Source organism: Pteropus alecto, unplaced genomic scaffold (genome assembly GCF_000325575.1).
Source record: "Pteropus alecto unplaced genomic scaffold, ASM32557v1 scaffold146, whole genome shotgun sequence".
NCBI classification, from domain to species: Eukaryota; Metazoa; Chordata; class Mammalia; order Chiroptera; family Pteropodidae; genus Pteropus; species Pteropus alecto.
In genome coordinates this window covers 27,492,801-27,517,534 of record NW_006442107.1, presented here as the reverse complement: position 1 = coordinate 27,517,534, position 24,734 = coordinate 27,492,801, and the positions used below count along the sequence as shown (strand labels likewise).

General features: G+C 32.3%; 1 protein-coding gene across 1 annotated transcript in view; it reads right to left on the bottom strand.

Annotated features, from left to right (window-relative positions):
- The window catches only part of SMCHD1 (structural maintenance of chromosomes flexible hinge domain containing 1), a 142,827-nt gene that overhangs the window by 5,974 nt on the left and 112,119 nt on the right, over window positions 1-24,734 (bottom strand). Inside the window, exons 42-47 of the mRNA XM_006920053.3 lie at window positions 21,887-22,077; window positions 19,984-20,093; window positions 19,646-19,716; window positions 12,605-12,776; window positions 2,093-2,251; window positions 1,672-1,786 (exon numbers count right to left, since the gene is read on the bottom strand). Coding sequence (XP_006920115.1) covers window positions 1,672-1,786; window positions 2,093-2,251; window positions 12,605-12,776; window positions 19,646-19,716; window positions 19,984-20,093; window positions 21,887-22,077 — 818 coding nt within the window. The remainder of the gene's footprint in view (window positions 1-1,671; window positions 1,787-2,092; window positions 2,252-12,604; window positions 12,777-19,645; window positions 19,717-19,983; window positions 20,094-21,886; window positions 22,078-24,734) is intronic.

Here is a 24,734-nt window from a genome sequence, read left to right as displayed (position 1 = left end):
ATGATGCTATAATTTTATCATGCCTCTTGTATTTCATTCTTATATAAAGAACTTTATAAAAAATAACTTCTATAAAGAAGAATTTTCTCCAATTATTTAGATATAGAACACGTCTTTTCTATATGAATAAATTGATTTTTACAGTAACGAGCTGGTGCCATAGCGACTGCCAATGATGATTAGTAAGGATTTTCTGCATCATTCTGAAGTCATGACTTGTAAAAATTATGTGTTTAAATCCACTGCAAATACTCTTCCTGATGCTAAATTGTCCCAGTACACTTTCAATGGTCAGCTTAATAGTTTGTAAATACTGTATACCTGTAGTAAAAGCACATCATTCACATGCCCAAAATGTGAAAACACTTCTCATATTGTTGAGTACTGTATTCTTATAATCTCATTATCATCTCAGTAGTTCTCCTCTTTAATTTAAAGGCAGCTATTCTACCACACTTTTTTACTCCTGCTACTACACAATGTTAGTGTACTTAAGAGACATCAATGAACTTAGAACATAAAAAATTTTGTCCTACAATTTTTTGCAACATGATTTTGAAGGAAGAGGAGGCATAATTTGGCTTCTACCTACCTCTCCAATCACATCTTGGGATCTTCTCCTTGCCCACCACGCTTTAGCCATACAAGCACGCCACACGTGTTATTTTCTCAGAGCTTACATACCTAACTGAAACCTATAGGGCTGGTTTCTTCATAAAAATTTGGAGAGTATATGGCTAGCTTCATCTTTCGGTTCTCTGCTAAAATGCATCCTTCCAGAAAACCAATATAGTTTCCCCATTATATTTTATCACTTCATCCTTTTTTCTTTCATAGAAATTAACATTATTGTATATGTTTATATACAGAAAAGAGTTTACTTTTTTGAATTGTCCTGCACGGGACTGTAGAGTGTCATGGGGGCAATAACCACCTCAACTTTTATTCACCCAGCAACATACAGCACAAAATGAACATTCAAATAGTTACTGCATATATGTAGAATATGTAGATATACAGGGCATGGAATACCAATTCCAAACACCACAGTCTTGAGGGAACTCCTGTAAGGTTAATGTGAGACACTTACCTGGACAGAGTCTACATTTAAACTTTTTGAAATAATGTACAAGAAACCCTAGTACCATGGTATCCTGTGTGATGGCTGTCCCTATAGATAATCTAAAAAAGAAAGTTGTTCTTATCACCGAGTTAGCTGCAGACAGCTTTGTTGGTTTTTGGGTGAGTTATCTAAATGGTATTTGATTTTCCAAACCAAACGCTAAAAGCAATTTTTAAATAAGTAATGTACAAATGGTGCTGCATAGTCTATACTTATCAAGTTGCTGATCCTATGAAGCAGAATGAGTGTATTCGAAAGTCAGGCCAAACTGAAAAGCAATTTAAATCTTAACATTGACTTTTAACATAACATAAACTATTATGTTTCCAAATAACTAGCAAAAGTCATTTAGAAAACTGGAATATCCTGAATGAATATGATGATTATTTCTTCCTTCATTATCCATCACTTAGTTCAATAAAACACACACATACATTCTGGCTCAAGGGGAAAATTAGAAATAAATTCATGCTATTTTTTAAAGTATGATGAGCCAGGAGCTTTGATAAACTAACCAATGATAACTTTCAAGTCTTAAATAGACTCACCTATTTTGTCTTGTAGCTTCTCTTCTCATTCTTTTAAGAGGAACTGGACAATCTGTTATTTCAACCTTTGCTGGATGACGCAATGAATCACTACACTTATGTGTGGAAGTCATACCTGTAGATAGAAAATGTACAAAATTAACTTTAAGAAGATTAGAATTATTATAAGCAAGAAAAGCAAATAATTTACAAAATTATTTAATTTAATTTACAAAAAAAGAATTAATAAATAATACTGAGTAATTTTTACTACATCTGCTGAGAGAATAGTTTTTAACCGTTTATCAGATGACTTGGAGGTCAAGAATGCCGAATGAAGCTCTGGATCATTCACATTCTTTCTTCTTGTAGCTGAACCTCTCTAATCATAAATACTTTCTCATACAGAGAAACTAGATGTTAACAAAAAGTAAGCACATACCTAGTTTTTGCTCTATTAATTTCAGATTTTTTTCTCGTTCATCAAGTTCCTGTTTTTTCTTCTTCATTTCAGGAGACTGAAGGTACTCTAATTGACTATTAAGGTCCTCAGTCAGACGGTTCAACTTGTCCAGAGCATTACGATACTGCTGAAGAAGATCTGCAAAGAAACCAAAGATATTTGATTAAAACTACTGATAGAGTTTAAGGAAAGAATTAGCAACACTGGGTACTATGTTACAGCAACATGTGGGACCTACTTTTAAAGCCAAAAAATGTTCAATGTAAACAAATAAAATAAAAAAGCAGTTTAGATCCCAGCACAAGACTGTTGCTTGTTAAATTTTAATTTCCTTCAATTGCTTAACTTTAATAAATTTATTTCTGAGTTTTCTACAAAAAAGTGCTCTCTGAATGGGATCACTTACTCAATGTTTACATCCTGTTTGATATTCAATAGTCAATCTAATTCCACATAGACAAATTTGGAGAGTATAAATGCATTAAATACATGCTAGAAAATCACTGCTTCTAACATCACCATTATTGTAAACATGGCTTTCAAAAACACACTTTTGGTAAAATACTTAATTTTCAAAAACTTAACTTGCCTTAAATTATTTGTCTAAAAATGTATTATATTATGCAAATTTGAAACCATCACCTGTATGATTTACTAGAAACTAAATATTAAATACAGTGACTATACTTTAGTCCAGGGATCAGCAAACTATAGTCCATGTGCCAAGAATTCTTTTCATGGTTTTAAATGGTTACATTCTAAATGGTTATATAAATACTTTCATACTACCCTCAATTTTGCCTCTTGGATCACAAAACCTAAAATATTTACTATCTGGCCCTTTGAGATTCTAGTCTCATACAACAAAGATGATCAATATTCATGAGAATGGACATATAAACACCCAAACATTTAGTGAATAAATAGAATAGTTTATATATAAAACTGTGGAAGAAATTAAGAGTCAGAGTACATTAGATATAACATGAGTTATAAAATGAGATATTCTATACTTTAAAGGTTAAGAACAGTATTTGAAAAAGAAAACTAACCAGTATTCTGAGAATCTACACTTAGAGTGAGTAAATACACACACATGTATATCTGTGACTATATTCATCATGAATATATTAATATAAATACAAATTCTATATGTATAACTGAGTGATGACAAGGTCTTATGTTCCTTAATTCTTTATGACTTACTGGGAACTCTTAAAGGTATCTGGAAAAGAGGCCGAGTTTCTGGCCTGGTAGTTCTTCCAATTTCATAGTAAAGAAATATTTTCTATGTACATAAAATAATAGTTATTTTATAGGTGAATGAGTTAAAAACTTATGTCTCGACCTCAATGTCAGTGATGCTGCCCTTCTTCACAAGACAACATAAAACTTCAGGTCATTAATGATTAAAATCATATTTCTTAATGTAGTTAGTTATGAGGTTCTTTTACCTTTAAAATACTCAAGAAAGAAGTATATTCGAGGAAGAATCAAAAGATATCTAGAGACAAATGAAAACACAATGACTCAAAAATCTCTGAGACACAGCGAAAGCAGTCCTAAGAGGGAAATTTACAGCAATCCAGGCCTACCTCAAGAAATAAGTAAAGGCTCAAATAAACAATCTAATCTTATACTTAAAAGAAAAAAAAGAACAGCAAAAAAGTCCAAAGTGAATAGAAGGAAGGAAAATAAGAGTCTAGAAAAACAATACAAAAGATTAATGAAACCAAGAGCTGGTTCTTTGAAAGGGTAAACAAAACTGACAAACCCTTAACCAGACTCATCCAGGAAAAAAGAGAGAGAACTCAAATAAAATCAGAAATGAAAGGAGAAATAACTATGGACTCCACAGGAATACAAAGGATCATAGGAAAATACTATGAGCAATTATACGCCAACAAATTGGACAATCTGGAAGAAAAGGATACATTCCTAGAAACATACGATCTCCCAAGACTGAGTCAAGAAGAAACAGAAAATCTGAACTGATCGATTACCACAAATGAAATTGAATCAGTAATCGAAAACTTTCCCCAAAACAAAAGTCCTGAACCAGATAGCTTTGTAGGTGAATTTTACCAAACATTCAAAGAAGAATTAACATCCATTCTTCTCAAACTATTCCAAAAAATTCAAGAGAGAAGGCTCTCTAACTCCTTTTATGAGGCCCCACCATTACAACTTGATTCCAAAACCAGACAAAGACATTACAAAAAAAGAAAACTATAGGCTGATATCTCTTATGAATATCTGATGCAAAGATCCTCAACAAAATATTAGCAAACTGAATTTAGCAGTACATTAAAAATATCACACACCATGATCAAGTTGGATTTATTCAGGGATACAAGGTTGGTACACTATCCACAAATCAATTAATGTGATACACTATATTAACACATCGAAAGATAAAAACTATATGATATCAACAGATGCAGAAAAAGCGTTCAACAAAATCCAGCATCCAGTTATGATAAAAACTCTCAGCAAAGTGGAAATAGAATATACCTCAACATAATAAAGGCCATATATGACAAACCTACAGCCAACATCATACTCAATGGAGAAAGGCTAAAAGCGTTTTCCTTAAGATCAGGAACAAGATAAGAATGCCCCCTTTAACCACAGCAATTAGACAAGAAAGAGAAATAAAAGTATCCAAATTGGAAAGGAACAAATAAAACTCTCGTTATTTGCAAATGACATACTATCTATAGAGAACCCTAAAGATTCCACCAAAACACTGTTAGAACTGATCAATGAATTCAGTAAAGTAGCAGAATACAAAATAAGTAATCATGAAGAGAATCGAAATGGATTAAAGAGTAATATGTAAGACCCCAAACCAAAGAAAACATAGGCAGTAATCTCTCTGATATTGCTACTAGTAATTTATTTTTGAACATATCTCCTCGGGCAAGGGAAACAAATAGGACTTCATCAAATTAAAAGGTTTTGCACAGCAAAGGAAACCATCAACAAAATGAAAAGACAACTGACTGAATATGAGAAGATATTCGGTTATGATACATCTGGTAAGAAGTTAATATCCAAAATATATAAAGAACTCATACAACTCAACAACAAAAAAACCAAACAATCCAATTAAAAAATGCACAGATATTTCTCCAAAGAGGAAATACAGATGGCCAACAGTCACATGAAAAGATGCTCAAGGTCACTAATCATCAGAGAAATGCAAATTAAAACCAAAATGAGATATCAACTTCACACCTGTCAGAATGGCTATCAACAATAAATCAAAGAACAAGTGTTGGCGAGGATGTGGAGAAAAGGGAACCCTCAATACACTGCTGGTGAGACTGCAAATTGGTACAGCCACTATGGAAAACAGTATGGAGGTTTCTCAAAAAATTAAAATGAATATACCTTTTAACCCAGCAACTGCACTCCTGGGTATTTATCCTAAGAAAACCAAAACGATAATTCGCAAAGATCTATGCACCCCTATGTTCATGGCAGTACAATTTACAATAGCCAAGATATGGAAGCGAACTAAATGCCCATCAACAGACGATTGGATAAAGAAGTTATGGTTCATATACATAATGGAATATTACTCAGCCATTAAAAAAAATGAAATCCTACCATTTGCAATGATATGGATGGACCTAGCGGTTATTATGCTGAGTGAAATAAGTCAGACAAAGAGAAATACTATATGATTTCATGTAGCTGCAGAATCTAGGAAAAGAACAAACTAATCAAAAACAGACTTGCAAATACAGAGGACAATCTGGTGAGGGCCATAGGGGAGGGCGGTTGAGGGGCTGGAAGAAAGGGTGAAGGGTTAAAGAAGTACAAATCATTAGTTGATAAATGGTTACACGGATGGGGAACACGGCATAGAGAATCAGTTAGCATTAATGTAACTGCTGGGTGTAGAACCACAGGAGAGAAACAGCAATCAGGGGGATCGTTTCATAAACTATATAAATATGTAACCAACGTAGTGTATATTTGAAACTAATAAAATTAAAAAAATAAATAAAAAATGCAGCACTAACAGTAGCTTCTATATTTTATTCATAAAATGGACAGTAGCAGCTAAATTTAACATGCCTTATCAACCTTCAATTTTTTGTATATGTAATTTCTATTTATCATGGTGTCTATAAAAAGTCTTTCTTAATTCATTTAATAGAATTTTGCCAAGGAGAAGAATTTGAAATTCGCATTCAATTCTGTTTATAAATAATTTTTGAACTTTTTATATGGTATGTTGTCTAAATTTTTCAAATATCTGGGGGAAAAAACGATGAAGCTTTACTATGAAAACAGCAAAATACTTTTAAAACTTAGTTCATATAAAGGGAAGAAAGTTCAAATTACAATGCATTAATTTCTGTATGATACATATATGAAGATAAAGAATATATCTAGGAGAATGACCACATAAGCAAAACTACTAAAAGTAATACAAAAGAACTGAAAGTATATCTGAAGGGCTGTTATTAGGCAAGTATTTAAGGTTGCCTTTCTCACCACTGGAAGCTTTAAGCAGTTAGATGGGTAGGTAGACTTTACTAAAAATATTTAGGTTTCTTCAAATTTTGTGTTCTACATGATTCTAAGAACTTCATTGGCAAAAACTGATAGCACTTACGCTTACCAAAAAAATGTGAAAAAATATACTTGAATCTCTGCTTTGATATGTTCCAAAATAATCTACCCAGGGAGAAGAGGAAGGCAAGTTATGAAAGGGGTAGGTATAAATGACATAAAAGTAGCTAGGTGACAGGTCCATGGGAACTCATACTACTACTTGGTTTACTTCCATAATAAAACTAAACAAAATATCCTTGCCCTGAAAACCATGGCACTTAAATAATCTTGTTCAGTATTTCTAAAAACATTAGGAATGGTTTTACTCAAAATAACAATGAAAAAACCAATAAATGGACAGTAATAATTGAGAGGAATTATTTTTTAAAAGTTATTTAAAAAAATAATTATGGACATTGTAGAAGGTAGGATATAGACAGATGAAAGAAAGGAGAGCTGTTAATAGCAAATGAAGAAAGGAACATCTTTTTAAATATCCAATAAGTAATTTATTCTAATAATTTACTCTAAATAAATTAGAGTAATTTATTCTAATAATTTATATTAGAATAATGACACAAGTATAAATAATGTCAAAGCTGACCAGATGTATAATACATATTTGGAATATATGAACATAATAAAAATGTTAATGAGTTTGTTAATAATATCATGATTATAAGCTATATATTGATTACTTATTGAATAAAGATTTTCCTTTCTTCAGTATCTATTAACAGCTCTCCTTTCTTCTGTCCATATCTTACCATCTACAATGTCCATAATTATTTTTTTAAATAATTTTTTAAAAAGAATTTCTACTTATAAGATCTCTATAGAAAACCTGGGATAATACAGAAAAAAAGAGGAAAGGTTGGGAAAAAATCAATAGGTCTACCAACTCACTTTTTTCTAGTCTTTTTATTCCATAAGTTTGCAAGTTTAATTTTTAACATGTGTGATACTTGCATATATTTTCTAACCACTTTCCATTTAACACTGTAATAAGCCTTTCCCAGATTATAAATTCAATTGAAGTATTTAATATTTCTAATGTTTTGCTTCAAAAACAAGGCTATAATTTTCACCTAAGTAAAAAGTCTTGTCTGTATTTAGAATTGTTTATTTAGGCATGTTATTAGGCATGTTTCCTAAAAGATCAATTACTGGTTCAAAGAACATGAGTATTAAAAATTAATAATTTTTCTAATTATGAAAGTGACATAGTATTCACTGAGGCAGAGCTGGAAAAATATATAGATAAGGATAATAGAGAAAAAATGATCTCAATTATGTAATCCTGAAATAAAGAAGACAATTTTCTTTCTACTTCTTTTTTTCTTTCTACTCTTTTGCTTCACTGTGCGAATGAATACCTACACTGTCCTGAACTTGAGAGAGTTATCTAACCTTTCTGAGCCTCATCTTCCTCATCTGTAAATGAAAGCATTCAAGTGACAAGCTTAACAAACTATTCGGTAATAAGTTAAGACTTCAAATATTAACTATTATTATTACATTGAAAATTGCTAATTCATGTCATCTACCCACTTTTCTATTACTCTTTGCTTTTTTTTGATTTTTAAAGATTGTTTTTAATAATAAGGCTATAATGCCTTTGCTTATCATATGTTGCATTTTTCCCCTTAGTTTGTTATTTATCTTTCTATTTTCTTCATGGTGCTTTAAAATTTTATGTAAACTTAAAAAAATTAACTATAAAATATTGTATTTTCTCACTTCTTACAGTATTTTAGATAGGGTGATCAGGGAAGTTCTCTCTGAAGGTGTGACAGAGTACAGAACTGAAAAGAAAAGAAGCAAGTCATGCAAACGTCTGAGGTAAAATTGCTGAAGGTAAAAAAGGAACATTAAAATAAACTCTTCCTTTCAATATTAAGCTTTTATTTCTATTTAGCTGTGTCAAGAACTCCTTGAACCCAGCTAAAGAGTAGTTAATAGTTTTCTTTTGATGTGCTATTTTTGGAAATAGGTTTGTTACTAGTTTCATAAAGTGATCTGTATTTTCCATATTTATCTATATTCTGGAATGATTTATATTTAAAATAAAAAAAGACCTATAGGATGGAGTTAACTTTTTGAACACTTCCTCATGTAATGGTCTATATAAGTATCCTGCCCTATTTAAATCAATTTTGTTCATTTGCAATTTTCTAGAACTTAGCCCCTTTTATTTGGAGATGTTAAATAAATGTATTTATAACATTATCAAAACCTAAGAAACCTCTATGCCTGAATGCATCCTGTGAGCCATTATTCCTTTAATATTAGTTTTTGCCCAAAGACCATCTCTAGAAATTATATATTCAATGAAAGAGTTTTCTTTTTCCTAATTCATTTGCTTGTACTTGTTTCTTAAAATGTACTTTTTTTCTCCTGTCATTTGAGTGGATTATTTTCCTTCTCATTTAATAATAAAAGCATTAAGCTTTAGACTACATTTTATTTCAACTGTCTTCATGTCGCCTACATCTAATTTGTAATGCTTAATTCTTCAAGAATACTCTTTAATATTTAAACTTTTTTTTTTTTTTTTGACAAAATAGTTGTTTCTGAATGTCCACTATTTGGAGTTAGTTTGGGAGGAAAAGAATACATTAATTTTAATTCTATTACATTATGTCACAAAATGTATCCTAAGTAAATTTTAATTTTTATAATCTGTAGTCTCATTGTAGCTGATTAGCACAGTGATCAACTAAAATTATGACCAATTTTTGTGACATAGTCTATAAACATCTAAGAAGCTACTGGTATTACAATTTGTTCTTTGACTAATGACCTGTCATGGAATAATGGTTTCTCACAACAATGTTTCTATCTTTGTGTTATGAACAGTTTTAAGAATTTTTATTCTGTAACTTATTACATCAAGTTTATTAACTTTTATGCATCTAGTATGGAATATATTTTTCATCAAAATGAATTTATCTTTGTCCTTTCAGTGCCTTTGTCTTGAACTTAATTTTGGCATTAATATTTCTATTTAATGTTTACATTACATTTTTGTTAATTTAAGATTTTTACCTTGTAGTATTTTGTTTAGAAGGGTATTTCTTGTAAGGAACATAAAGCGCTGTCATGGAGAGACACAACTTTTAACGGATTCCTATTCTAGTTTATTGACTATGTAGCTAAGTACTCAATAAATGCCAGCTATTTTTATATACCCTGAAACTAGATTTTTAAAATTTAAGTCTTTGCTTTTTAATAAAAGAACTCAATGTATTTACATGTTATCCAAGGTATTATTTCTAATCATCTTATTTTATAATATGTACTCATTTTTTCCTTCTGTTTTATGCTCTGATTTACTCTTATATCACATACAAAATATGCAAACACTGGGTAGGCAGAATTATTTAGAAGACAAACACTCTGCTTTTAATTGTGCGAGTATAGACAATTTTTGTGGTGGTAGTCTAGTTGAAAATTGCTTTTCCTCTGCAAACGTCCCACGATACACAAGGAGGAGGGTTCCTCAAAGCTCTTTTCTATTCTATCTGATCATTACTATGGCTGGCTGATTCAGAAGAGAAAGCTTCTCCCAGGAGTTGTAGGATCTGAGTTCTGTTAAAAGATGCACTCCAGGATGAAGGTTTCACTCAAGGCTGCTAAATGTCCCAGTTTTTCTACTCTCCTTTGAATCTGTGATTTCTTCCAATTTTTCCCAACACAGTACTGTTTTGCTTAAAGTGGTCAAGGCTGACAGCTATTGCCTACAATCGAAAATACTTTATGCACATCAGTAATCTTAAAGTGTCTCATTTTTTTAAAAACCGTCTAACATTTGAGTTCTTATCGGTGAATCATTAGTCTCTTTATGGTACTTAAAAAGTTCTACAGGTAATTCTTATTGTTTGGAAACACTGCAATAAAGTGTAGTGCTAGAGTGATAAGGGTTGAGGCTTTTTATGTTAATTCACTACTCCAGACTGAATTGTTTTTTTCGATTTCTTACTGGTTTGTTTAGATGTTCATTTACTATCTATAAAGATTTCTGAATGCATTTACTGCCATCATTAACAGAAGTATGAACCTTTATATATATATAATTTAATTTTCTGTATATTGATGTTCTAACATCTTAAAAAACCTTGCTGGCTGGAGAGAGACTGCTCCTCCCAGAGATAGCAAAGGCCCCAACATGTCTTTGATATGCTAACTAACCAATTTTGAGCAAAACCTCCTTTATCTGGCCTGTGCACAGCAAGAAGTAATATTTTTCTGCCTTAATCATCTCAGGGCCAGGTACCAGCAAAGTAGCAAGAGACCTCTCAAAGCCTGTTGAAATTATTCAAAATAATCAATCCTAAATTGTTTAACCTATTTATGCCTTACCTTTCCTGCAAAAACCCTAATAAAGGTTGTGGCCTAAGCACTATTCTTCCTCCTGTCTTCTGCCTCCTGACCACCCTGGTGTTTTTCAATGTAGCCCTGTAAGGTATACGTGGTGCCTCCTGTCTCTAGGACCTGTGAATATAATAAACTTTATTTTCCTGAGCCTTCCTGTGTCTTAAAATGTGGTATATTTACACAATGGAATACTATCCTACAATGTATATGAACTTCAATTATACACATAATGCTGAATGAATAAAGCCAGACATACACAAGAGTATGCATTGCATGATTTCATTTACATAAAGTACGAAAATGAACAAAACTAATCTATGCTGTTTTTAGTCAAGAAGGTTGTTAGCCTTTGGAAACGAGGTTAGGCAGTGAATGGAAGAGGGCATGAGAAAACATGTGGTGCTGATAATGTTCCACATCCAGGGGCAGTGTTCATCTTGTGAAAATTTATCAAGCTGTATGTTTATGAAATGTGTGTTTCTATATGTATATTATTCTTTAATAAAAGTTAACAACAAAATGTGGTATATACACACAACAGAATATTATTAATTATTAAAAAGAAAGGGTGTTCTGACATGCTATAACACAGATACACCTGGAAGACATGCTAAATGAAATAAACCAGTCCCAAAAGGATGAATGCTGTATGATTCCATTCATATAATGTGCTGAGAATACTCAAATTCAGAGGCAGAAAGTAGAATGGTGGTTGCCAGCGGGAAGAGGGAATGAGCAGCTGCTGTTAATATGGGTACAGTTTCAGTTCTGCAAAATGACAAGAGTTTTGGAGACTGGTTGCACAACAATATGAATGTACTTAACACTATTGAACTGTACATTTAGAAATGGTTAAGTTGATAAATTTTCTATTCTATGTATTTACCATAATTTATCATTAAAAATGTTAACAATAAACTGGTTTTTGCTGAAAAACTAAGCAGATATTCAAGCATATTACAACTATATAAAATTAAGCACAAATAGTCTCTAAAGGTCTATAGGGGACCTCTTATAAAAGTACAGGTGACCCTTGAACAACACAGGGGGTTCAGGGAGCTGACCAATCCCACTCCCTGATCCTTGTGGATACCAAAATCCACAGATGCTCAAGTACCTTATATAACATGGTATAGAATAATGCATATAGTCAGTCTTCCACATCCACAGATTCCCAACTGCAGATCAAAAATACTGTTTTCAATCCATGGTTGGTTGGATTCAAGGATGCAAAACGTGGGGATATGAAGGGCCAACTATATATTTACTAAAAAAAAAAAATCCACGTATAAATGGACTAGCACAGTTCAAATCTGTACTGTTCAAGGGTCAACTGTATACACACTTCAGAGCTTAGATGTGGAAACAATTCTGTTGGCAGCCTACAGAAAGTAAAATGGGGTGAGGTCTCACGTCACAAACAAAAACATCTTATTCATATTTGTTACTGGTTAATTTTTCATGTTAGAATATTAATACGCAAGTCCCAAAAAAAGGATAAAAATCAAATGAAAAACTTATTTAAGTACTTATTCAACTTACCTATTTGTTCCCCTAAGACCAGGCACTGTTTTGGTACTGGGGCTCCAAATACCATTCCCCGAAGTTTGTCCATTGGAGGAGCTTTATTCTGAAGGCCCCCGAACTTTCCATTGCTTCGAATTCGATCTCCATCTCTGGTGAGCAGTGTAGGACAATGTGTAATTTTAACAACCTAAAGTAAACAGATATTAATTAGTGAGTCTATAAAACTCATTTCAATTGTTCTATGAAAGGGGAAATCATTTAAAGGTTCTGAAATTAGAAATGACATGATCATACTAGTATTTTCACAAAATAAGCCAGTGCCCTATAATGAACAGAGGCTCGTGGACATGGACAATAGACTAGGGGTTATCAGAGGGTGGGGAGGGTGGGGAGGGGGAGGTAGATGGGTAAAAGGGGTCAAATATGCAGTGACAGAAAGAAACCTAACTATGGGTGGTGAACACACAATACAATATGTATATATCTTATTGCTAAATTGTATACCTGAAACTTAATGGATTTCATTAATTATTATCACCATAAAAAAAAAAAAAAGATGAACTGAGGGAAAGAAACAGAAAGAGGGAGATGAACTAGACTAATTCTCAAGTGTTAGTCTAAACTAGAATAGTGACAACACAAATTTAAAAAAAATAAATTGACACCTTGACTTATAAGAGGAAGAGAGGGAAAAGCCAGTGGTCTGCTTCTGAAAGTCATTTCAGGATCAAGGTAGCATTACTAGCTCAGTTTCTTTCTACTAGATACAAATTTTCCAGATGACTAAAGAACAGCATAGTGAGAATATTACACTGAAGAAAATACAGACTGAAAAGCGTAGGGCTGAAACTTCAGAGGACAATACTACAATTTCAATTGTGGGAAATTTGTGGGAAGTAAAAGAGCTAGTATGTGAGAGTTGGGGGAACTAGAATTATATAGTAAAACCTAAGTCACGAAAAGAAGTAGGTAGAGTTAGTCACAAATTAAATTCTTCAGAGAAGTGAGAGAATAAGACACTAGATTTAGATTTCATGATCTTTAATGTTCATGAAAGAATATTCTTTCAAAAAAGGGTTAGGAAAAAAATAAAATGTTCAACTTCTCTTGGTAACCAAAGAGGTAGAATTCAAATTGAGATATTTTCACTAATCAAAATGTTAAATGTACATATGCATATATGTGTGCACATGTCCACACACACACCACACCACACATATCACTGAATATTGGGAGAGCTATGGTGAAAAGGTCTTATACTAATCTGCTCTGGGACAACCATTCTCAAAGGAAATGTGACAAGTGTTAAAAAGCTTAAATTTTGCATGACCCAGCAATTTCGCTTCTAAAAATAATCACAAGTGTAAACAATGTGCCCTGAAACATTATTTTAATAATGAAAAATATGAAACTTACAAGCATCAGTAAGTTACATAAATGAAATCTGCACAATGAAACAGAATTCATACATTATAACTTAATGTAAAAATACCTATGCTAATCTAATATTGAGGGTTAAATAGTCTGATTTATAAAAATAAATTTAAATAAAACTTGATATTTTAAAAACGAAAAATAGGTCATGCAATAGAAAAAATCATAACTAGTAGTTACTCTTTTAAAATAATTATAGGGGTACTTTACAGATGTTTTCCCATCAAACTGGATACCTTAAAAAATTTAAATGTAATAAGATGCCTATTTGAAGAAAATCTGTAGTGAATTTTTTGGTAAAATGAACCTTTTAGTAAAACAAAGAATAACACCTTACTTTCAGTTTGGATTTATATGTTTTCTAAAAGTGAACATTAAGAAAACAAACTGGATTCATGAACTATCAGGATTCAGAAAATAGTTTTTAACGATTTGATGCCATCTTAAATAATAAACACACTCAAATTTAAGACTTGTTTATTCTCTTGTTAACAGACTGACAATAATGCCTCAGGTTGAAAGGAGAGTTTGGTTTCCCTTTTACAACAATTCTTCAAATATTATTTTTATAAAGTTTTTCAATGTTCAAAGTATCTTTCAATCTTGCGATTCTACCCCACTAAGCTCTCATTTAAGACAAAAAAAGTAATGACAGTTTTTGCAAATTCAGTGAGTGAACAACAGCCCTATAGCTCTGGGAAATACTTATTCACAACCACTGTAGGGACTAGCAAGGAGTGGAATAAACAAAGGGTTAAAGTAGGATAAATGACATGAAGAATTTAGGCAGAGAAAACAATAACAAAGACTACTGAAACCTAACAATGTCACTAAGGGATGTCTTAAAAGTCTCTTCTCAGGAGAGCTTTAAAATAATATTTAATTGATGGAATTACATATGACTTCAAGTGTTCAAAATTTTGGAAGAAATCAGTATGTATTATACCAATTATGAGGAACATATACTGCACCTGCTTTTGTCACATATGCTCTACTTCTATTATTAAATTTACTGAGGTGACATTGGTTAATATATGTAGGTTTCAAGTGTACAATTCACTAATACATATGTATACTGCATTGTATGTTCACCACTCAAAGTTAAATCTCCTTCTATTACCATATATTTGCTCCCCTTTAACCTCATCTACTTTCTCCTCCCTCTCTTTTCCCTCTGGTAACCAATAAATCATTGTGTCTGAGTTTTTGTTTGTCTTGTTCATTTGTTGCTTTCAGTTTTATATCCCACATATGAGTGAAATCACATGGTTCTCAACTTTTTCTGATTTATTTCGCTTAGCATGACAATCTCAAGATCCATCCATGTTGTCGCAAATGGCAGCATTTCATTTTTTTTTTTTTTTATGGCTGAATAATGAAAACAACTAAAGTATTCTCTGATAGATGATTGGACAAAAAAGATGTGGTATGTATATACAATGGAATATTGCTTTACTGCTTTTTATAAAACTATGGGTTGGTGTCTTTCATCAGTTCTAAAGAGTTTTCAGGCATTAGTTCTTCAAATATTGCCTATGATTCCCTTCCCCTTCTCCCCTTGGCACTATAATTAGACTTTTTTTTTTTCCTTTTGAGATTTTTCTCATTCTATCTTCTAGCCTCTCAAACTCTTTCTCTTACATTCCTTCTCTCTGGGCTGCAGTCTGGATAACTTTTTTTTTTTTTTTTTTTACCTATTTCTCAATTAATTAATTCTCTCTTAAGCTGTTAAACCGGTCCGGTGAGTATTTATTATATATTTTTTATTTTTAGAAGTTCTATTTGATCTTTAAATTGAATTGTTCTTTCTTCATTTTCAACATTTTCATTTTTGAACTATATTAAACATACTTAGAAATACTTGCTCTTATATTCAACATGGAAGTCTTTTAAGTTTTAAGATAAAGGTGAATTCTTCCAAAGAGAATCTGTGTTTCCTCTATCAGATATCTAAGGATACTACCAGTCCAGCAACATAGGAAACCAAACATTTATCTTGACATTTTTCAGACAAGTATTATGCATGCAGACTACAAACAGACATGAGGGCCAATCTGTTTATACTGATGAATTCTCTAGGAAAGCAATTTAATATTTTTTTCTTTTTTACTTAGTGCCAAGGTTCAAAAAAGGCAATTTTCTGGCAGTCTCCAGAGGTACTTGGATTTGAGATGGAAATGGCAGATATATTGCTTTGTTCACTCTTACACTAAGGTTTAGTCCTTTGGGGGTTCCAGTTTACTAGCATAGGGTCTTCTATCAGATTCTCTACTTTGGTTAAAGACCTGGTTTTTATCTTCTACCTTCTGAGCCTCTCAAGGGAGTGAAAATTGATGCTCAAGTTCAATTAGTTTGACAAATGTTCTCAAGGCAAAATATGGCTTTAAGTGTTCTGTTTATCTCTGGGTTCCCACCTTCACTTAGAATCTTTACTTTATTGCTAGTTCACGAATTAAGGTATATATCTTAATGATATATAGCCAGAAATAACCTTTTGATATAGCCTTTTAATTTCTGCTGGAGTTTCCTCTGGCTATCTGAGTTGTCTAGTCTATCTCTGTATAACCCTTAGTGCCTAGCACTCTGCCTAGTAGTGTACTGGAGGTAGCATTTACCAAGTCATGAGAGCTAGGTCTACCGTATGCTTCATTCAATGACTGCACATAGGCAGCTGGAAATCAGCTATGATATAAGCATTTACACCAAGGGGACTGGCAAAAGCTGCAAATCAGGGTCCTACCACCCCATGTCCAGAGAGCTCAACATTTAATAGCATACCACTGTCTTACACACTGTGGATGTACAAATATCTGACAGCACTAGAATCTTCCAGTTATTACCCAATTTGTTAATTCTATTCTCCCCAGAAAGCTTCTTATCTTCTAACAGATTCCATGTTGTCATAACATTTAGTGGGTATGGTTTCTATTCCATAATTCATGACATATAAACTTGCTAATCACTACCAGAATATAGCAGCTTACCCATCCATAACTGTTTTCTGGTATATTATAGCCATTATTACGTTCACGAGGAATCATTCGTGAAGATGCCAAAGACTAATCCCCAACTAGTTGTGTAATTTTCAATAATCTCTCATTTAGCTCTCCTATATTCAAGATACATTTATTACTTCTTAATTAAGCCCAAAGAAAAACTGCTCTGACTAGTTCTAGTTCTGCCATGAATTAGTAGCATGGACTGGTACAGATGTACTATTTGTTTAGCTTAAAGTTGCTCATCTAGAAAGTGAGATTAGAGGGTCTCTAAGGCACCCATGATTCTAGAATACACTGTTTATAGATACTGACTCATATTTTAAACTGTTTTTTTCTTATATAACCACATTCTTACTCATTTTCAGTTATACTAATTTACAAGCCTATATTTTCCATATATATTTATCACCTAGTATTTCCAAGCCCCTTATACTTATGAAATTTAATACTTCTTGTGTGTCAAAGAATTCAAGATTTATCCAAAGAGAACTTTTATTATTGAAATTTTACCACACCTAGGCTCTTTGCTAAATGCTTTATATGTATCATTCAATTTTGACAACAGCCCTCTGAATGACCCTACTTCAGAGCAGACTTTTTATAAGTAAAACTTAAAAGTAATATAGAAGTGATAATCCTTCTTAATATAGCCAACAGTATACAACTCATTTTTCCAGTTTGTTGAAAGTACATAACCTTACTTTTCATTCCCTTATACATTATAATTTTGCAAATTTTCAATATATTGTGTACATCTTCCTTTTTAGAACATATAAATCTATTATATTCTTTTAAATAGCAACACGCTACTCTATAATTACTTTAATGAAGTTATCCAACCCTGACTGATGGACATTTACACCGTTTCCAAAGTTTTCCATTACAAATTCTTTAATATTCACATGAATATTCTTGCACACCTGTCTTATACTTGTGGGAGTATGTCTGTCAGATAAATTATCTTAATATTCTGTGATCGTATAAAGATTGCTGCAAATCTTTGCTCCTTCTCCCATGAAGGGAGAGTCTACTCCCACCTTCCGATCCCCTGCTTTGGATCTGGGCTGGCCATATTTCAACCAATCAAATGTACTTTCCAAGGCTGAGACTTAAGAGACCCTTAGCATCTGCCTTCACTGCTTGGAACATCCGTTTTGGAACCCAGATGCCATTCTGAAAAAGCCCAAGTAGTCACAGAAGAGGCTCATGTGGAGAGATCCAAATCTGCCAGCCTACAGCCCCAGTGGAGTGCCTAGCCACAGCCAGTATCAATAAGCCAGTATGAGTGGGAGATAAACTAAAGTAGGAACTAATTTCAAGAAAATTAATAATAAAGAAATAAAAAATAATCTCAAGGAAATATTTCTAACCCAGGGCTTGCTGGGTAGGAAAATTGTTTTTCATTTGTGGCCTGTTCAGCAAACAAAATATTGTTGAAAAAGATATGGAGAATCTCGGGATAAGATCAAATTCAATGCACAACCAGTAAAATGTGGTCTCAGTGTCAAAAATCAAGTCGAGGATATCCCTTTATTAAGACCTCAGATTTAAGGCACTGCTTCCTAGATCTTGTAGGTAAATGAAAGGGCTTCTAAAAAATCTTAATGGCATTATCTCACAGCACTCTGGGGTGAAGTGTATGTGAGAACAATAACCCCGGCAGACTGCACGAGCTGAGCCTCTGGCCTCCTCCAGTTGAATTCCCAGATGGCAACCAGCACCAACTGCCAGTGTGTGAGTAAGTCATTTTAGAGTTCCACAATCCCAAATGCAACTAGCTAACACTGCTGCTAATAGTACTTGAAGAAACCCACAGAGATATGAGAACTGGTATGTTGTTATGTTAAAAACCACTAACTTTTGGTGTGTTTGTTATATAGCATAGATGACTAAAACGTTTATATTGCCAAATTATGCCTTCAAAGGTCTTATGGGTTAAACTGTGTCCCTCAAAATTCTTATGTTGAAGTCCTAACTCCCAGTTCCTCAGAATGTGACATTATTTGAAGACAGGGTCTTTACAGAAGTAATAAAGTTAAAATGAGGTAATTAGGTTGGGCCCGAATCCAGTAAGTAGTGTACTTATAAGAAAGGGACACAGTTATGCACAGATGTGAACAGAAGATGACCATCTGCAATCCAAGGACAGAGGCCTGGAACACATTCTTCTCTCACAGACCTCAGAAAAAATGGACCTTGCCCAAACCTTAAACTGGATTTCAAGCCTTTGGAACTGAAAGGCAAAAGTACCAGTCTGTCGTACTTTGTTACAGCAGCCCTAACAACTAATAAACAAGGGTGACATAAAATTACATTTCCACCAACATTATCTAGGAGTACTCTTTTTCCAATACCATCCTCAATAACAGATACTAGTTTTGAGTTCCGGATAATTTCATAGCTCAAAAATATGTCTCATTTTAATTTGCAGGTTGGCCTATTTATTCATATATTTTGCCCAATTTTATATTGCTTATCAGCATGTAAGTTAATTTTGACAAAGTTAGTCATTTGCATATGTATCATAAAATGAAATTATTTCTATATAGGTCTCTAATATATTAAAATTTTAAAATACACATTAAAATAGAGCTACAAATTAGGAAAGAATTCAAATACGTACCTCTTTTCTATAATGATTGGCAGCATCCAAATTGTCCAAAATAATGGTGTCTCCTAACAGCATTCCAAATACTAAAAAATTAAATACATTTTTTAAATTATGACATCTTCTTTGGTCATGTTAAAATATTAACATACACTGAAAATTTTTCTTACAAAAAATGTTAACATTAGAATTTTATTCAACATTTTAAGAGGAAAAAATGAGAATGAAATATTAATAAAACTGTCACTTATAAACTAAATAAGAACATAATAAATTCCATAATCAGTAATTTATGTATCTGGATCACAAATGTAACATCTATATAAAATAAAGTCAGCAATGACTCCCTTTACCTGTTTCACAATGTTCTATGTTATCTGGAAATGTTAACAAATCTCGGGCAAAGACTGGATCTCCAATGGGTTTAAAGTATAATTTTCCATTTCGGTAATGAGGTAGAGGTCTGAACAAAAAGAAATTTTTTAAAAAGTAAATAAAAAACACATATAACTTTTTAATTAGAAAACATATAAAAGACATGAATATTTTGTAATTACTGTGATCATTTAATCATCTCCCTATCCACAAGTGAAACTCTTAAATGATTAACTATTATGCCCTTAGAAATGAAAACAAACAATATTTACCATATAAAAATATCTACATAGTTTTATCTGTACTACTACCCTTAATGAATGATATGACTGTGTCATGGGGAGAGGGACGCTAGAATGGAAGGGGCAAGGCCCAATACTGAGACACATATGAGGTAGCTCCTCAGTATCCTGGCTCTATCCTTCTCACACAACATACAGAATGAACAACTGAAGCCCAGAGGTAATAATGGGATCCAAGAGATGAAGGTTGACTGAGGTTTCAGGGCCTTGCCTTTTCACATAGTATAGCTTTTCCCAATCTTGAAGGTAGGAAGGTGGCTCCAGAAGCTAGTTAACTCAATCCCAGTAAGAGGTACAATACCAGAAATAGGATAACTATTCTAGATCAAACATCAGCCCTAAATACCAAATTCACACTTTCCCTAAATCAAGTATTCTTGATTTGGTCTTCAGGGATTATGGATGTAAGAGAAGACCCTCCTGGAGGGAAAATCAGTCTCTCATAAAAAGTATGACCCTTATCAACACAGTAATTATAATCTAACAGGATTTCCCATGTTGTTTAAAATAAGTACTAATAGCAGAGTGAGAGATTTTAGAAGCAGATGAGTTCAAATTCCAATTGTTTCCTTAATCTATTTCAGATTACAAAATGAAATGTCAGTTTAATAACATAGCAGACTCTTAATGAGTTATCACTCTCCTTAAAGTCTCTATTCTTACCCAATTGTAGGCCTTGCAGAGCTTTGTTTAGGAATCTGAGAAAAGTACTGGTCAATCCTGTTATATATTTTAATTTTTTTGTTTTGTTACAATTTTCTTCCAGTCTTTTATTTTTTTTATGGGATGTACAAAAATAGTTTTAGTTTTCTTCATTAAAAACAAGCAAAGAAGACTTTAACTAACCTTATTTAAAAACAGACAGGTAATGAACTTAGTTTACTATTCTGTCTTCCAGTCTTTTAAAGTGAATTTTAGAAAATAGTCGAACTCAGAGTACACATATTTTAAAATTTAGATTAAAAATACTTAATAGGTTTGGTTATTCCCTAAAAACATATTTAAAACATAAATAATTACCCAATGAAATCAGATTTATATTAAAATAAGAATGAAACATCCTAATTAGATGGTCTCTTACATTTCAACTTTGCTATTGGCAGTTCCAATAGAGATCTTCTCTACCTGAGTGATGGCTGCTTATTTTCATATTACATAAATAGGACAAAAAACATGCATCTATACCCTTATTCCAAATAAAGCAATTTCATATCGTTAATGATAATGAAATCTTCCCATCTTTGCCGTGGCAAAAACCAAAAATTTGCTTTGTGTTTGTGTGTGCATGTGCTTGTAAGTGTTGCAAATATACAAATGACATTTAATTAGCAAATTAAACATGGCCAGCATATATAATTGAATATACTTCGATACTGGTCTTAATGAAGTATACACACTTGTAATAAAGATGAAGATAAAAATAATTGTAATAACGATGAAGATAAAAATAAGGTAGATAATTTGAGTCATTTCTTGGTTTGTATTAGGTATTCTTTAGAGAAATCATCTTTAAATTCAGCACTTCGATAAAAAAGAAAAGATATTTCAGAAAAAATCATTACTTCTATTTTTTTCTAACCTTTTCCAGTCTGGAAGAGTCTTCTTGTAAATAGAATCAAGGGGCAACACCTGCTGACGACCTTGAGTTTCATCATAGATACGACGCGCAGCATCAGTGGTCAGGGTGACAACACAATCCATATCACTTGCCAGATGCCAGGAAATAACCATTGCAGCTCTATCATCTTCGATTTGTGCCAGATGTGCAATCTGTAACCCATTTTTAAAAATCAAATATAAAACTCTAAATATATAAAAAATTTGATAGTAAATATTTTAAAAGTCCAAGTCCAAACAGCAAAAACACTTCATTGAAATGCATGAATTAAAAATTATCAAACTGTAAAAACTTACTGGCTTGAATCTTAAACTGTCTATTTGGCTGTTAAATTTTGGAAAAACTGTTCCACAGATTAAACTCCAATAAATTTTGCAAATGAGCAAATACAAATATTTGGAATATCAACAGCTAATTACTGAGGCACATTTTTCACATTTAATATCCCTACTATTGGGATGTATCTTAAGTAATCATAAAATATATTTAAATAATATACACATGCAATAAATGAAGTTTTAAGACTCAAGTAAACATAAATGTAATTACATAACATATCCTTCTAAGTAGATATTTTATTCCAATACCATAGTATTTCTTTCAGAAAACAAATCTAAATGTTACAAATAAGAATCATTTCTTCTGCTTCTAAGAACACTTTTGGTGCTTAGGATAGTCACTTTCCTATTTACAAATACTTTAGTCAGAAGCATTCTTTTTTCTTTTTTTAAATGCCCCTCACTCAGAAGCATTTTTCCTCAAAGTCCAAGGTTGGACTTTTGTAGTCAGTTTTCAAAACCTCATTCATTGCACTGGTATGGTCACATCTACCCTTTATCCTTACCTGAAATGGTGGCAAAAATCTGCCCTAGCAAGAAGAAAGTTGTGTGTTACTGTTAGAAATATCATAATGTCAATTTGTATGCCAATTCTCTTGAACTTTGTAGAAGGTAAGAAAACAGACATGCAGAGAAACTAGCACATGTAAATGCAGATAAAAATTGTTCTAGCAAACGAAGGAAGAATTAGTAGAGGCAAATCAAATTAAGTGATCTCATTCTATTTTGACCACAAGTACTAGGAGAGGTGTCCATTTTATGATTATTCACAAGCACCCTAATCTTATAATGGGGTAATTAATTCTAAGTGAAGATATGATTGAAAGCTCTCACTAAACTCCTTAATGCTATATTTTCTCCTTAAACTTTCAGGTGATACAAAGTATAGACAGTATTTTCATTTTTTTTTTTTTTTTTTCCAAAATCCTTTTAAAGACATAAACTCACTTTTTTAAAACTTGTGTACCACATACAGTCTTTGGTTCATTTAGCTTTACCTTTTCAGTTTTGAGTCTACCCTAGCCATTTTTATGGATGTTACTCAATTCCTCCTCAGGGATGAATGGCTCTTTAAAAAAAATATATAGATGGGATTTCAAGATATCTGCAGTTAAGAGGGCAGCATCCAATTACTGGCGGTATTCACCATGTTAAAAATACATTATAAATCTTTTGTTCCCTACTATATTCCACACTTATTAATTCTAGTTTTAGGATAAATGCCAGGAAGAATTTTTTTAAAAGAAATCAAGGAAGAAAATTAAGCATGATTTGAAAAAGTTCCTCTTGCTGCTTAGGAGAGGGTTTGTACTTCTGAGAAGACAGGGGAGAAACTATACTAAAAGAGATTTCAAGGGTTTCCCTCTGATTTTCAAGACATATGATGAGAAATATGTGAATAAAAGATGTACAAATATATTTCATCTGCTAAAATTCATTTTATACTTTGGTAAAACTCTTACATATTGCACAAGAATTTTATATCAAGCGAGCACTGAATGTGGAATGTTAGTACCCGAAATGAGACTATTATAATCAATATGCTTAGACTCATAGGACTGCTTCTTTCTATAAAGACTGCTTCTTTCTATAAATTCTATAAATTGGTTCTAAGGAACAGCAATTTAAAAAATTATAAATTAGCATCTTGTTTTCCAGTTTATAAGTTTAAATTATTAATTTTTCAATTTTCATATTTGAAGTTTGGATAATAATGTAACATGTTTCTGGTAGAAAACACTGCTACACACTTTTAGAGTAACCATTACCTATTTTCAGTATGTAGTTTGCTTGTAATGTTAAGGAACCATTTATAAAGAAACTACCAAGGACTTCAGAATCAGAGACTTTGGTTTATGTTTAAGTTCTGCCTCTTACTAATTATATGTTAACAAGTTCTCTGAACCTCAATTACCTCATATAAAAGCTGGAAATACTAAAAAAGTTCACAGAGTGGCTGTGAAAGAATGATGTATAAAGACAATATAGATTAATGATAAACAGTACAGACTTTGGAGTCAGACTGCCTGGGTTTGAATCCTGGCTTGCCATTTGCTTGCTATGTGGCCTTGAGCAAGTCTTTTTTAATCCCTCTATACTTCAGTTTCAGTTTCCTCAATTTTAAAACGGAGGTAAAAGCAGAAAGCCAAGATGCATATTAAATGTAAAAGTTTAACAAGTAAACCACACATACATATACAACAAAACTTCACACCATTAAAAATTGAAGATGTTCTATAATAAAACTTTCTATAAAATAGAATGTTCAGGACTAAATATTGGAAGGAAAAAAAATGAAAATATAATTCATTTGACAAAAAGTAGAACCTAAGAGGGAAGAAACAGAAAATAAGGAAAAATGGCATTCTCTTGGCAGTAAACAATGTATGAAGTTTCTTGTTTGTTCTTACTGTTCATTCTTTTCTTTTTTGACACCCCCTCCCATTCCTTATGGTTTATTCTTAAGTTCT